At 64.6% G+C, this 11232-nt stretch overlaps 1 protein-coding gene across 1 annotated transcript; it reads right to left on the bottom strand.

The window, feature by feature from the left end:
* Positions 1-5027: 5027 nt before the first annotated feature.
* On the bottom strand, positions 5028-6990 carry OLIG2 (oligodendrocyte transcription factor 2). Its single transcript, XM_023583491.3, has 2 exons — positions 6915-6990; positions 5028-6161 (listed from the first exon to the last, which is right to left on the bottom strand). The coding sequence occupies exon 2, from the start codon at positions 6089-6091 to the stop codon at positions 5123-5125; it is 969 nt and encodes a 322-aa protein (XP_023439259.2). The 5' UTR covers positions 6092-6161; positions 6915-6990; the 3' UTR covers positions 5028-5122.
* Between the last annotated feature and the right edge of the window lie 4242 nt (positions 6991-11232).

Below are 11232 nucleotides of genomic sequence, written 5' to 3'. Positions count from 1 at the left end.
CGGCGCCGGGGACCCCAAACGAAGACGCGGCCTCCAGATCTCCTGTCTCCGGGTCAATCCCGCCGCTTTCAGGGGTTGCGGCCGGGAAACCCGGGTGGGGGGGGGCGGGCTTCGGCCCAGCGTGGCGTCTGTGGGCGGCAGCGGGACGAGCGGCGCGGCCCCGGGGCCTCCAGGCGCAGAGCGCGCGCTTCCAGCTCGCGGCGGGCCGCCCCGCTTCCTGGTCCTTGGGCGGGACGGGGTACTTGTGCGGGACCGGCCGAGCTGCCCGGCCGGCCCCTGCGGGGATGCCCAGGATTTCAGTTGGCGACCCCCTCTGCACTACGGCCCCTGGCAGGGGATGCCCGGGGCGGGGCGGGACGGTCGCCGCGGGGTGGCGGGGGCGGCAGCTGTCCCAGCGCTAACGACCGCCTCTCCCGGCGCGGGCCGCCCTAATGAGGGGCCCGCCCGCGCTCACCTGCTCCGGCCCTTCCTCCGCCCGCGCCGCGCGCGCACCCGAGCCCGCTAATTGCTAAAGTCTCTGGGCGCCACTCGCGCCCAGATGGGGGCGTCGGGGACAGATGGGGGTGGGGCGCGAGGGGGTGGGGACCTCAGAAGAGTGTCCCCTAAGGGGGATGGGGGGGGGGAGCGGCCGCGCAGGAGCCCCGAGGCGGCTGGCTGGGCCTGAGTCTGGGGACTGCTAGGCTGCGACTGGGACTTGGGTGCCCAAAGCGCGACCTCCTGGGCGCAGGCTCTGGAGCCAGGCTCAGGGTTTACAAACTTGTCCCCCACTTATTGGCTATGCCCCATGGGGAGTCTCTTAACCTCTCTGTGCCTCAGTTTCCTGATCTGTAAAATGGGAATAATAGCCCCCTTCTTCAAGGGGGTGATGGGGGAATTGAATTGACTCCCAGCGCCTCGCCTCACACCTGTAAGACTTCAATAAATGTTGGCGGCCTAAGCTCCCTGCCTCCCCGTCTATTCTTAGTCTCCCCCAACTCCCCGGAGGCCTGGCAGCCTCGCTCCTCCCGGCTCTGCTGCATCTGTTCCTCCCGGCAGCCTCTCCCCCACCCCCACCCCACTAGCCCTGCCGGACCACGCAGCCATCTAGCAACAGCTTGGGTGCAGGAGAGAGATGGCCCCGAGGGTGTAACCCCCGCCCTTCCTGGACTGGGGTCCTGGGGCCTCCTGCAGCCTCCAAACCCAGCAGGGACCATACTGACCCACACTCTCTCCGTGTCCCTCTCCCCAGCCAGGGTAGGGGTGGGTGCCTGCAGATTCAGTGTCGCAGGGCGCAGGTCCCCCACAAAGAGTCTTGATCCCCTTGGAGTAGGACCCTGCTCATAGACACGCTGTGGCCCCTGCGGGTACTGAGCACTGTATAGGAAGGTGACAGGTGAGGTTGGTGAAGGAGACAAGCCCCGCCTTAGGTCAAATTCCAGGGAGCATCACGGTGCTGATTGGGGGAGTTTAGGGAATCTGCAAGCTGGCTTCTGAGACAGCCCCTGGGTGGCTTTCTCCAGGCGAGCTTCCAGGGGTCTTTAAACCCAATGCCTGGAGCCCGAGCCCCTCGCCCGCTTCCGGGCTGGGAATGAGAAGGGCAGGCCCTGCCTGCGGGGCTGGGGGGGTGCGGGATGGCCGTGCGGGTCCCCGGCACCTCAGAGGCTGGGCCTCACCCGGGGTGGCTCTTTCCAGTCTCGGCAAGGCGTGGCTGCTCGGGCTGAGGAGCGCTTTAGGCCTGCCGCCCGCGTCCCCCTGTCGCCCCGCCGTGCCTGTCCCTGAGACCCGGAGCTTCCCAATCCCTCAGATGTCAGACGCGCCCCTGCAGCCGGTCGGGGACCTCCGTGGGACCTGGTTTCTCCTCGACCCCTGCCCAGAGGAAGGGTGGAGAGCCTGGAGTTAGCATCCGGGGGCGCGGAGGCGGTGGAGGAGGCTCAGACTCTGTCACCTCAACCTCGGGTCATTCGGGCTCGGCACTCCTGGGCGGGGGAGCAGGTAGCAGACCTCGGCGGCTGGTGACGGCGGGAGTCCCTGGCCGCGCCGCTGAGAGATTGGGAGCTGTCGGGCTACGCCGGGAGCCTCGGCTGCTGCCGAGCCCAACGCTCCCTGGGAGGGGACCCGGCCTGCTGGGGCTCCGCAGACCCGGGATGTCCCCCGACCGCTTCCCTTGCCCGCTTTTCTCTTCCGCTCGCTGTCAGTGGGAGGCCTGCCCCCAACTGGGCCCCCCGAAGTCCCCGTGATGGCGCCCCGCCTCGTGCCCCAGGCCGGCTGTTGGCCTGAGTCCCCCCACCCCCGCCCCCGCCGGGCCAGGGCCACCCTCGGCGAGGAGCCACCTGCCCCCTCGGCTTCCGGGGACCCGCCGCTCGCACACGTGGCGGCGGCTGGGAGGCTGAGGGTCCCGGCTGGGGGAGGGCCTGGGGCCGGGCTGCACCCAGGAGAGACTTGGTTGACTTCCCTCCAACAACTCCCTCCGTGCACACGCGGAGACCACCAAGGCGCTGGCAGAGCCTTGCGGTGGAGGAAGCCGCCAACGTGACAGAGCCACCCCCTCCCCCTCACCCTTGGGGTACCGTCCTTCCCGCAGCCCCCCATGATTGTCTGAGGCTGTAGCCCAACCCGTTTTGAATTCCTAGCAAAAGTTTCGTTTCAAGTGGGATTTCCGGTTAAAAGCTGCTGGACCCTGAGCTCTCCTCTTCTGGGATTCGTGGGGTACTCCCGGCCTCCGCTCCTCCCGGCCTCCCCTCCTCCCTACCCCCTCCGAATCTCCCCTCCCAGCTTTCTCTGAAAAGGAAAACTCAGGCCTAGACAGCGGGGCCTGGGCGCCCGGTCCTTGGCCAGCAGCCGGACTTTGTCACTGGAGGACCGAGGTGGGAACGGAGTCACCCCCAAGCTTGGGACTGGACTCGAAATGGGGCCCAGCCTGGGAGAACTTCTCTACCCCCAGGTCTCCCGCGGACCTAGTTTAAGCCTCCCCAGGGACCTGTGGCCATCGGCCACTGAAGAGGTCGCCAGTCAATCTCTGGGCCAGTGGACCGGTCCTCTGTGCCCGCATGCGACCGTCCTTTCTGGGGGGCACTTCTCGGCCAGCCCGCGGAGACCGCAACAGCGACCTAGAGCAGGACAGCCAAAACTTTTAAACATTTCTACGCAGAGTCTCTCTCTCTGGAACAGCGCCCTAAAATTGTAATACAGTTTTGGATTGTGAGGGGCCCAGTGGCGGCGGGGAAGAGGACCGAGCGGTTCCCAGCAGCCACCACTTTGCAGGTCCAGGCCCGGGCGGCAAGGAGCGTGCTCGCGCCGGGAAAGGAACGAGGCGTTAGTGGATGCCGCACCACTCCTGCAGCACTTTGCGGGAAGAGCCACGGCCCTGCGGGACGGCCCCACGTGGCTGGTCCACCGCATTTGCCTGGAAGGGAGCCGGCAACCGGCTCCAAGGAGAGAAACAGGAAAAACCCGGCAGGGGAGGCGGCCTGGGAGCCCAGATCCCCACCGCCGAGGCGGTCGCTGAGGACCCCAACTTCGCGCGGGGAGGAAAACTCACTTCCGAATAACTCAGTTCTCAGCGGAAGGGAAAGCAAGGTTCGCTTTAGGGTCGGAAAAATAGGAATATGGACAAGTAAACCCATAGATGTGCTCAGAACGTATTTTAGACAAACGACCCTCTCATCTTTCTCCAGGAGAAAACGGCAGAATTGTCCCCAATACAGTCCCAAGGGATGGCGTCCCATCCCCCATCCCCCCGGCGGCCACAGATCTGCTGAGGCGCCGCACCCTCCGCGCGCCTCCTCCCAGTGGCACGGATAGAAAACGCCTGGCTGAGTTTTATTTAAAATTCCAACACTCGATCATTTATTTCGTTTTTGCAACCAACAAGTAATAAATATTATTTAGCACTTTTTTTTTTTTACAAAAATAAAACAGATGATACTCTCTGAGAGGGGAAGCGGTCAGAGGGGAGGTGTTACGTGGCCGCCGCTACCGAGCCGGTATCGCAGCGCCGGCAGCGCCGCGGCGGTTTGCGCTCGCACGGGAAGCACGTGGAGGAGTTTGTCATTTGTGTTAAATGTGGCAAGAAAAGAAGAGGAGAAAGAAACCGATCTAGAGGAAAACCCGGCTTAGACTCCGGTGGGACACGCAGTCCCGTGGACAAACAACAGAGCTGCGCGCACTTACCTGGTCCTTGCTATTACATTTATGTATCCAAGAAAGAAAAAAAAAATTTTTTTAAACCAACAGAAACTCCAATACCCCCGAGCTATATTCGTAGTAACAGTCTTTTTTGTTCCGTCAAGCCCGCAGGTACCAAAATGCCCTGAATAGGGTAAGAAACTTGGTGCGTAAGAACAGAAAGAATTGGGAGAGAGGAGGGAGTTTCTAGGATAACCAAAACACACCCGCTCCCGAAGTTGGCAGGTGGGGCTTCTTCAGTCCACCAGGCTTTCTATTCTGACCGCCGACGGAGCTTGCTCGTACTTTTGAAAAGGGAACATCGACAGATTCATTAGAAACCAACAGGAGCGCTAGGGAGGAGCGGCCAGTCCTCAGGCTTTTACCAGGCTGTGGAGACACGATGGGAGGGCGCCTGGCACCCAGCACCGGCTACCAGCCGCCTCCTGGCCCTTTGGTCTGGACGCGGGCTACGACCCTCGAAAGCAAGAGCCGGGTGGTCGCTCCTCGGACAAATCGTGTTCTCAGTAAGAGGAAGCCCCCAAGGTCCCCAGTGAAACGAAGTGCTGCCGGGGCCTGGTCAGGCTGCGTTCTCCCGGAAACCACAGTTTTAACAATTCTCCCTTTTCTTAGGGTGGGCTAGGTGGCCTGCGGGAGGGATGTACATAGCAGTACTTTTTTTTTTTCCCTTTTTAAATAAAATAGCGTCTACCGGGTCGGCGCCAGTTTAAAGCCGGAGAGAACCGAACCAGGTCCGAGAGCGAACGCCCCGCCTCACTCCCCAGTGCCACAGCGCGCGCCCTCGTCGCTCCGGTTTCCGGCGCTAGAGTCCCCACCATTGCCCCCCACCCCCGGCCCACGGTCCCGCTCCCCCTCCTCGGAACTGGGCTCCCGGCCCGCAGCGCCGGCCAGTCCTCCCATCCCCGCAGCCTCCGGGTTCCCTCCGCTCGCCAGAACGCGTCGCCACCACGGGGCCGGCTCACTTGGCGTCGGAGGTGAGGCGCGGCAGGCTGCCGGCGCCCATGGCCGACACGTGGTGGTGCGGCGGTGGCACCTGGCACATGCTGCAGGGGCAGGGCATGCCACCCCAGTGCTGGAAACCGCCGCTGCCCGCGCTGCCGCCGCCCCCCGCCCCGAGCGGCGCCGCCGCGGCCGCCGACGGAGACTTGAGAAGGCCGTGCGGAGGCCGGATCGAGCCGACCGACGACAGCCCGGAGCCCGGCAGGGAGGCGCTGGAGACGGCGGCGGCGGCGGCGGCGGCCGCGGCGGCCGCGGCGGCGGGCGGCAGGATGGGGTGGTGCACGGCCGGGTGGTGCGCGGCGTGCGCGGCGGCCGCGGGGTGCGCGGTGGCGGCGGGCAGGGGCGCCGAGTGCGCCAAGCCGCCGCAGGCCGAGGGGTGGAAGCCGGCGTGGTGACCGCCGTAGATCTCGCTCACCAGTCGCTTCATCTCCTCCAGAGAGTTGGTGAGCATGAGGATGTAGTTGCGCGCCAGCAGCAGCGTGGCGATCTTGGAGAGCTTGCGCACCGAAGGGCCGTGCGCGTAGGGCATGACCTCGCGCAGCCCGTCCATGGCGATGTTGAGGTCGTGCATGCGCTTGCGCTCGCGGCTGTTGATCTTCAGGCGCAGCTGCTGCAGCTCGGGCTCCGTCATCTGCTTCTTGTCCTTCTTGGTGGACGACGCCGCCGCCGACGACGTGGACGAAGAGGTGCTGGACGAGGAGGACTTGAAGCCGCCGCCGCCGCCCAGCTTGTCCCCGGGGTGCGCGCCCGCCGCGCCCATGGCGCCGCGCAGTTCGGTGCTCAGCTCTGGCGGGCAGTCGCTCGGGGTGGACGACGACACCGTGCCTCCGGAGAAGCCGCCGCTGCCTTTGCTCCGCGCCGGCAGGAAAAGGTCATCGGGCTCGGGCGACGACGGGCGGCTGGACACCAGGCTGGCGTCCGAGTCCATGGCCTCGGGTGGGTGCAACTTTCGCCCGGTGCTCCCCTCCCTCGACCCGCGGTGCTTCCACGCGCGCCTCCTGCAGAGAGGAGGGAACCAGGAGACAGAGAAGGAGACGCTAAGTCCGTGCCGGAGAGCGCGCGCTGCTCTCTCGCCTGCACCGCCGCGGCCGCGTCCCAGCGCGGGTGGCGGCCCCCCTGGCTGCTATCTCTAGCCCTCCTTCTAGGGACACGCGAGTACTCACAACTGTCTTCTCCCTCTCGCTCCTCGCTGCCTCTCCCCCTCCCCCCCCCCCCCCCCCCCCCCAGCACCGGTTGTTTTATTACAGGGAACTCGGAGCGGCCCTCCCAACTCTGGGATTGTGAGGACGGCATCCTCGAGGCTCTGCACCTTGGGTTGGGAGTGGGAAGACCGGGTCTCCGGGACTGGAAGAAGGGTGGCCAGGGAGGGCTTCCCTTTGGGAGGGTGGAGAGCTAAATCGAGAAGTATTTATTGGGTTCCTCCAATCCATGCAGCTCATCTCCATCGCCACCGCGTTGCAAACACACGCACACATCCGCGGATTCCATGTGCAGCATCCCGGGGCCGCCGGGAGCTGGCGGGCCGACGGGGATAGGGCCAGAATGAGCTGCTGTCGCCCCGGCTTTTTTTGGCAAAGGGACAGCTGCGGTGAGTGTGGGGAGGGTCAGGGCGGTGAAGCCGCTCTGGGGAGCCGGTGGGCAGGGGCGGGATCGGGGACCCCTCCGTCGGAGCATCCTGGATCGCGGTCTAATCGGGGGGCGCCTGTCCCCGGGATTTAGGCTGGGGCTGCCGGGGGGGCGGGGACACTTACGGTGGAGGTGATTCGAGGAGCTCGCCCCGAAATGCCGCAGCGGAGAACCGGGCTGCGGGCACCGGCGTCGCGTCGGTCTATCATAAGCATCCGCACCTTGCGGGACGCGGCGGGTTTTTATAGCCCGGTGGCCACGGCGACGGCGGCGGGGAACAATGTGCTTGTCCTGGAGGGGCCGCCGCGCCAATGAGCTGGGCCGGCCGGGGGGGCTGGGAAGCTGATGTCATCCGGGCTAATTCCGCTCAATGAAACCCGCCCGGCCCGGCACACGCCTCCTCGGCGCGCACAACCAATGGGCGCCGGCGGCCCGGAGATTCTTGGGGAGGGACAGGGGGAGGGACCCGCAGAGAGGGAGTGGGAGTGGCAAGGAGGTGGGGGAGGGCGGGCTCGCCGGCGCAGCGGCGGGGGCTCAGCGCGGTTGCGACCCGGAGAGAGAAGGAAAGTTGTCAAGTGTCCACAAAAACACGGTGGCCACGGAGTTAACCTGGGGCACTCCGCAGCCCAAACAGACCGGATGCCCAGCGCCGCCCGATACCCCTGGCGACCCAGGGGCCCGCGCTGGGGTGTCCGCGCTCTCGGTCCCTCCCTGTCCCTGGGAGCCGGTCCCCATCTCGTGGGTTTCATCAGCGCGTCGGCTTTGGGGGCTCCCAATGTAAGCCTTACGAGGCACAAAGCCGCCCACTTTCTCGCCCTCTAGGCGCGCTTCGGGGAGGTGGCGGTTCCCGCAGCTCCGCGGGCAGCCGGGAGCGCCCCCAGCTGGGGGGCAGGACCTTGCAGGGCAGAGGGCGGGTCAGCAAGGAGGGGACAGGCTCCGGGGACGTAAGGTTTGAAAGAAATCACAACTCTTCAGAAAGTTGAGGCTGGGGTAGGCGCCGGGTCGAGTGATTTCTGCAGTGACCGCGCGCACGCAAGGCAGGGGTGACAGGGTTTACAACACCCCGCCCCGTTTATCAGCACGGGAGCCCGATGAGGGTGTGCTCAGGGTCATCGTCGTGGACGTCCCCACGGCTCTGCGGTCGGGGCCACCTCCGATTTGTCTGCAGAGAGAGGTCTCAGACCTGGGCAAAGGTCCCCCGACACTGTGGACAGTCAACGACCTCTTTACTCTGTGGATCTCAGCCTAGCAGTCCCCTAACTCAGAAGCCCTTGCCCACGAGGAGTTAAACCCCATCTGGAGAGGCAGTTCAGAGGTACCGACGCGTTCGCCCATTTTACAGACGGGCAAGTCGAGAGAAGGTGCCTGCTGCAAGCCTAGGGGACAAGTTGCTAACCCTTTACGGCGCGACCCTGTCTAGACCGCGCAAGCGAGCGTGGAGCTTCCACGCAAGACGGATGGCCGCCGGGGCTCCCCAACCCCTAACTTTTTCCCCGAACCGAACGGTCACCTCCACACAATTTGAAGGCAGCAGTTTGTGCCTGCGAAAGCCGGGCGCTAACCCTTCACGCGGCCCCACCCGTCTCTCCAGGGGATTGCCACTCTCGGGTACCTCCGATGATTGGGAACTTTCAGTTTGCATGTAGGTCTGTTTTTTTTTTTTTTTTTTAATAAGGAAACTAACAAATCACGTAGTAAGTGTTTCAAAAAGCTTTGGGGGCACGATTGCCAAAGAAAACGAGCGCAAAACTAAAATCTCTTGCCTGCCCCGGGTTCGGTGATAAGCCTCCCTCCCCCGGGCGCGCTGGAAGCCCCAGCGGGCTCTCGCCTGTGCCCCAGTCTCGTGCCTTCTGGAGCATTATTTTCAACCGCGTGTTTCCCAGCTGGCTCTGCAGCCATCCGTTAAATATGTATTTAAAACATTAAGAACCGAAGCGTGGAGCTATGTCGCCAACGGTCGCAAGGATGACCCATAACAGTTCAATTAGGAGAATCTGTCACACGGACCAACGCGGGGGCGGGGGGGCGGGGAGCAGGGAAGAGCTTGGACATTTGAGGGTCACGCCTTCGAGCCCCCTCGCCTCCGCGGTGTGAACGTGCGTGGGCGTGCGCGCGGTGGGGCCACCAGGCCGTGCCGGGAGCTGAGCGCCCGTGGGTGAATCTAGTAAACGCCAGTAGGCGCAGCGCGCGCGCGCCAGGGTGGCGGCGGGCGAGTTTGGTTCAGCCGCCCGCGGGGGTCCCGGAGCCCCGGTTCCTTCATTTGTTGCTTCCCACCGATGTCCGCTTGGAGTCGGGACCCCCGCGGGAGGGCGTGGTCTGGGGATCTTTGGGCACTGGCGGGTATCTGGGTTGGAGGTGGGGGCGAAAGTTGGGGACGTGTCCCGACACGGTGAGATTCTAGAGCCCGGGAACTGAGAGTCCAGGGGCAGGAGAGCCGGTTTGCCAGCCAGGTGTCCGCGCCGACGCCCATGAGGTCGCTCCGGCCTCTAGCCCCGCGCCGCTGCGCGGTGGCGGCGACGCGGTTGTGGGCAGCGCAGCGGCACCTCGCGGTCCTCGCGCCGCATGCCCCGGGCTTGAGCTGGCATCTCCGGGCTGCGCTGCCCTTCGCCTCCTCCCAACATCTTCCGGTCGTCAGAGAGTGGCCTCCAGAGACGGGGGCGGCCTGTGCTCCCCAGGGCTACCTCGGCCCAGGGACAAGGCGGACGCTGGACACATCCGGCTGTGTCTCCGAGGTGTTCTCTTTAGAAACAATAGAAAACCAGAGCCGGGCCGCCGGCGCTTGCCCTCGTGCGGCCCAGGACCTGCGCCTCGCGTGCACATCCGGGGTCGGTCCCGCGGCCCTTGCCCGGGTCCCGCGCCCTGGCGCAGCCGTGGCCGCCCCGGCGCGCGGCTGGGCCGCAGCCTCCTCCCGCACTTGCTGGCCGCGGCGTCCGGGAGCGGTCGGCCTCCCGGGTCCAAACGGGAGACATGTCTCTCCCTCTCTTTTGTGTTTCACTCCCACAAAGGGCCGGGTGCGTGTCGAAGCCGGCCTTTGCTCGGTCGCCTGGCGGCCCGGGGAAGAGCTGGTGCCAAACGGGTCGGGGCGGGCCCCGTGCGGGGATCCAGGCTCAGACCTCCCACGGCTTCCCGGGTCCCTCCCGGGCTTTTCTTTCCCATTCTTGCCTTTCCCTTCCCCGAGTTGCTGCGCATTCAGGCGGCGCCTGGGCCCGGCTGCCAAGAGCGGCGTTCTTGCGCAGAGCCGGCCAGGGCTGGCGGCGGCCGGCGGGGCTCCAGGCTGGAGAAAGGAAAGCAAAGAAAAAAGCCGCTCAGCCATCGCTCCTGGTCCAAAAAACAGAGGGAAGCGGAGTGGGAGCTTTTGGCGCTCAAACGTGCCGGGTGGCACCCAACAAGAGCAGAGTTACGGAAACAAATGGCATCTGTCTTCCTCACGAGACTGTGGAGACTGTGGGAGCCAGGGTGATCCAAGGGCCTGTGGCCCCAGTGCTGACCGCAGGCCCTGGCATGTTTCGGGTGCTTGGGAAACACTTCCGAATGCACACACGTGAGAATGTGCACGTGGGCCCTTGGGAAACATGCCAGGTGAAATGCATGGAAGTGTGGGCGGAGGTTGCTGTGCACTATAACCTGTGAGGTCTGAGAGCCGGATTGCTTGGCCTGTGGGAGCCTTCAGAATGAGCAGCGCTGGGGACGTCCATCTAATGACAACTGTGACCACTTAAGGGCAGCCTGAGCTGGCCCTTAGCTGGTCTGGACAGACGTCATCTCATTCCATCTTTCGCTGGCCCTAGGAGGGAGGTGTTCCCCCATTTTACAGAGGGGAAAACTGGTGTTCAGGGTTACAGGCACACTGGCATTTGCCCAGATCTGGAGCACAGGGGTGGGTGGTGGGTGGGTGGGGCAGGTCCAGGAAAACCACCCGGTGCCAGGGAGATTGTCAGCTGGGGGCGTCGGAGACTTGGAGGTCTGGGGTTGTCCCCTACCAGCCTTGGGTTCTTACCAGTCACGTAGGTTTCTAAAAACTACCCCTCTCCTATAAGGGGGTGTCTGCTGCAAGATTCGGAGGTGGGGGGAAGGGTCCCCTGTCGCCCTTGCCAGTTGTCAAGCTGTTTGGGGGCCTGTGAGGCTCTAAGAATCCAGGACCCCTGCTCTGTCCTAGCTCCAGTTGAGGCTGGACCCAGGGAGAGCCCCAGAGGGATGCGGGTAGCTTAGAAGAGGGGTGCAGCAGGGCAGGGAGCTAAAGGAAAAGAAACGAACAAGCACCCAACCAAAACCCAAATCAATACTGGCTCCCACCAGGCCCACTCCTCAATCTGGATCACCATTCCCTCCCGCTAAGCAAGTGTGACAGCCACCTGCCCTTCACGCTGATCCACGCCATTGCTGACCTGAGGCCCAAGTTCACAGATGAGCGACTTGGGAGGAAGGTGGTGAGGGGGCAAGGGA

Source organism: Dasypus novemcinctus, chromosome 4 (assembly GCF_030445035.2).
Source record: "Dasypus novemcinctus isolate mDasNov1 chromosome 4, mDasNov1.1.hap2, whole genome shotgun sequence".
Classification (NCBI taxonomy): domain Eukaryota; kingdom Metazoa; phylum Chordata; class Mammalia; order Cingulata; family Dasypodidae; genus Dasypus; species Dasypus novemcinctus.
Note: the sequence above shows the minus strand (reverse complement) of the source record. Positions and strands in the feature narration are given on the sequence as shown.

What these genes read in the sequence shown, in the direction of transcription:
- OLIG2 (XM_023583491.3), bottom strand. Translation starts at nt 6,091, where the DNA reads ATGGACTCGGACGCCAGCCTGGTGTCCAGCCGCCCGTCGTCGCCCGAG.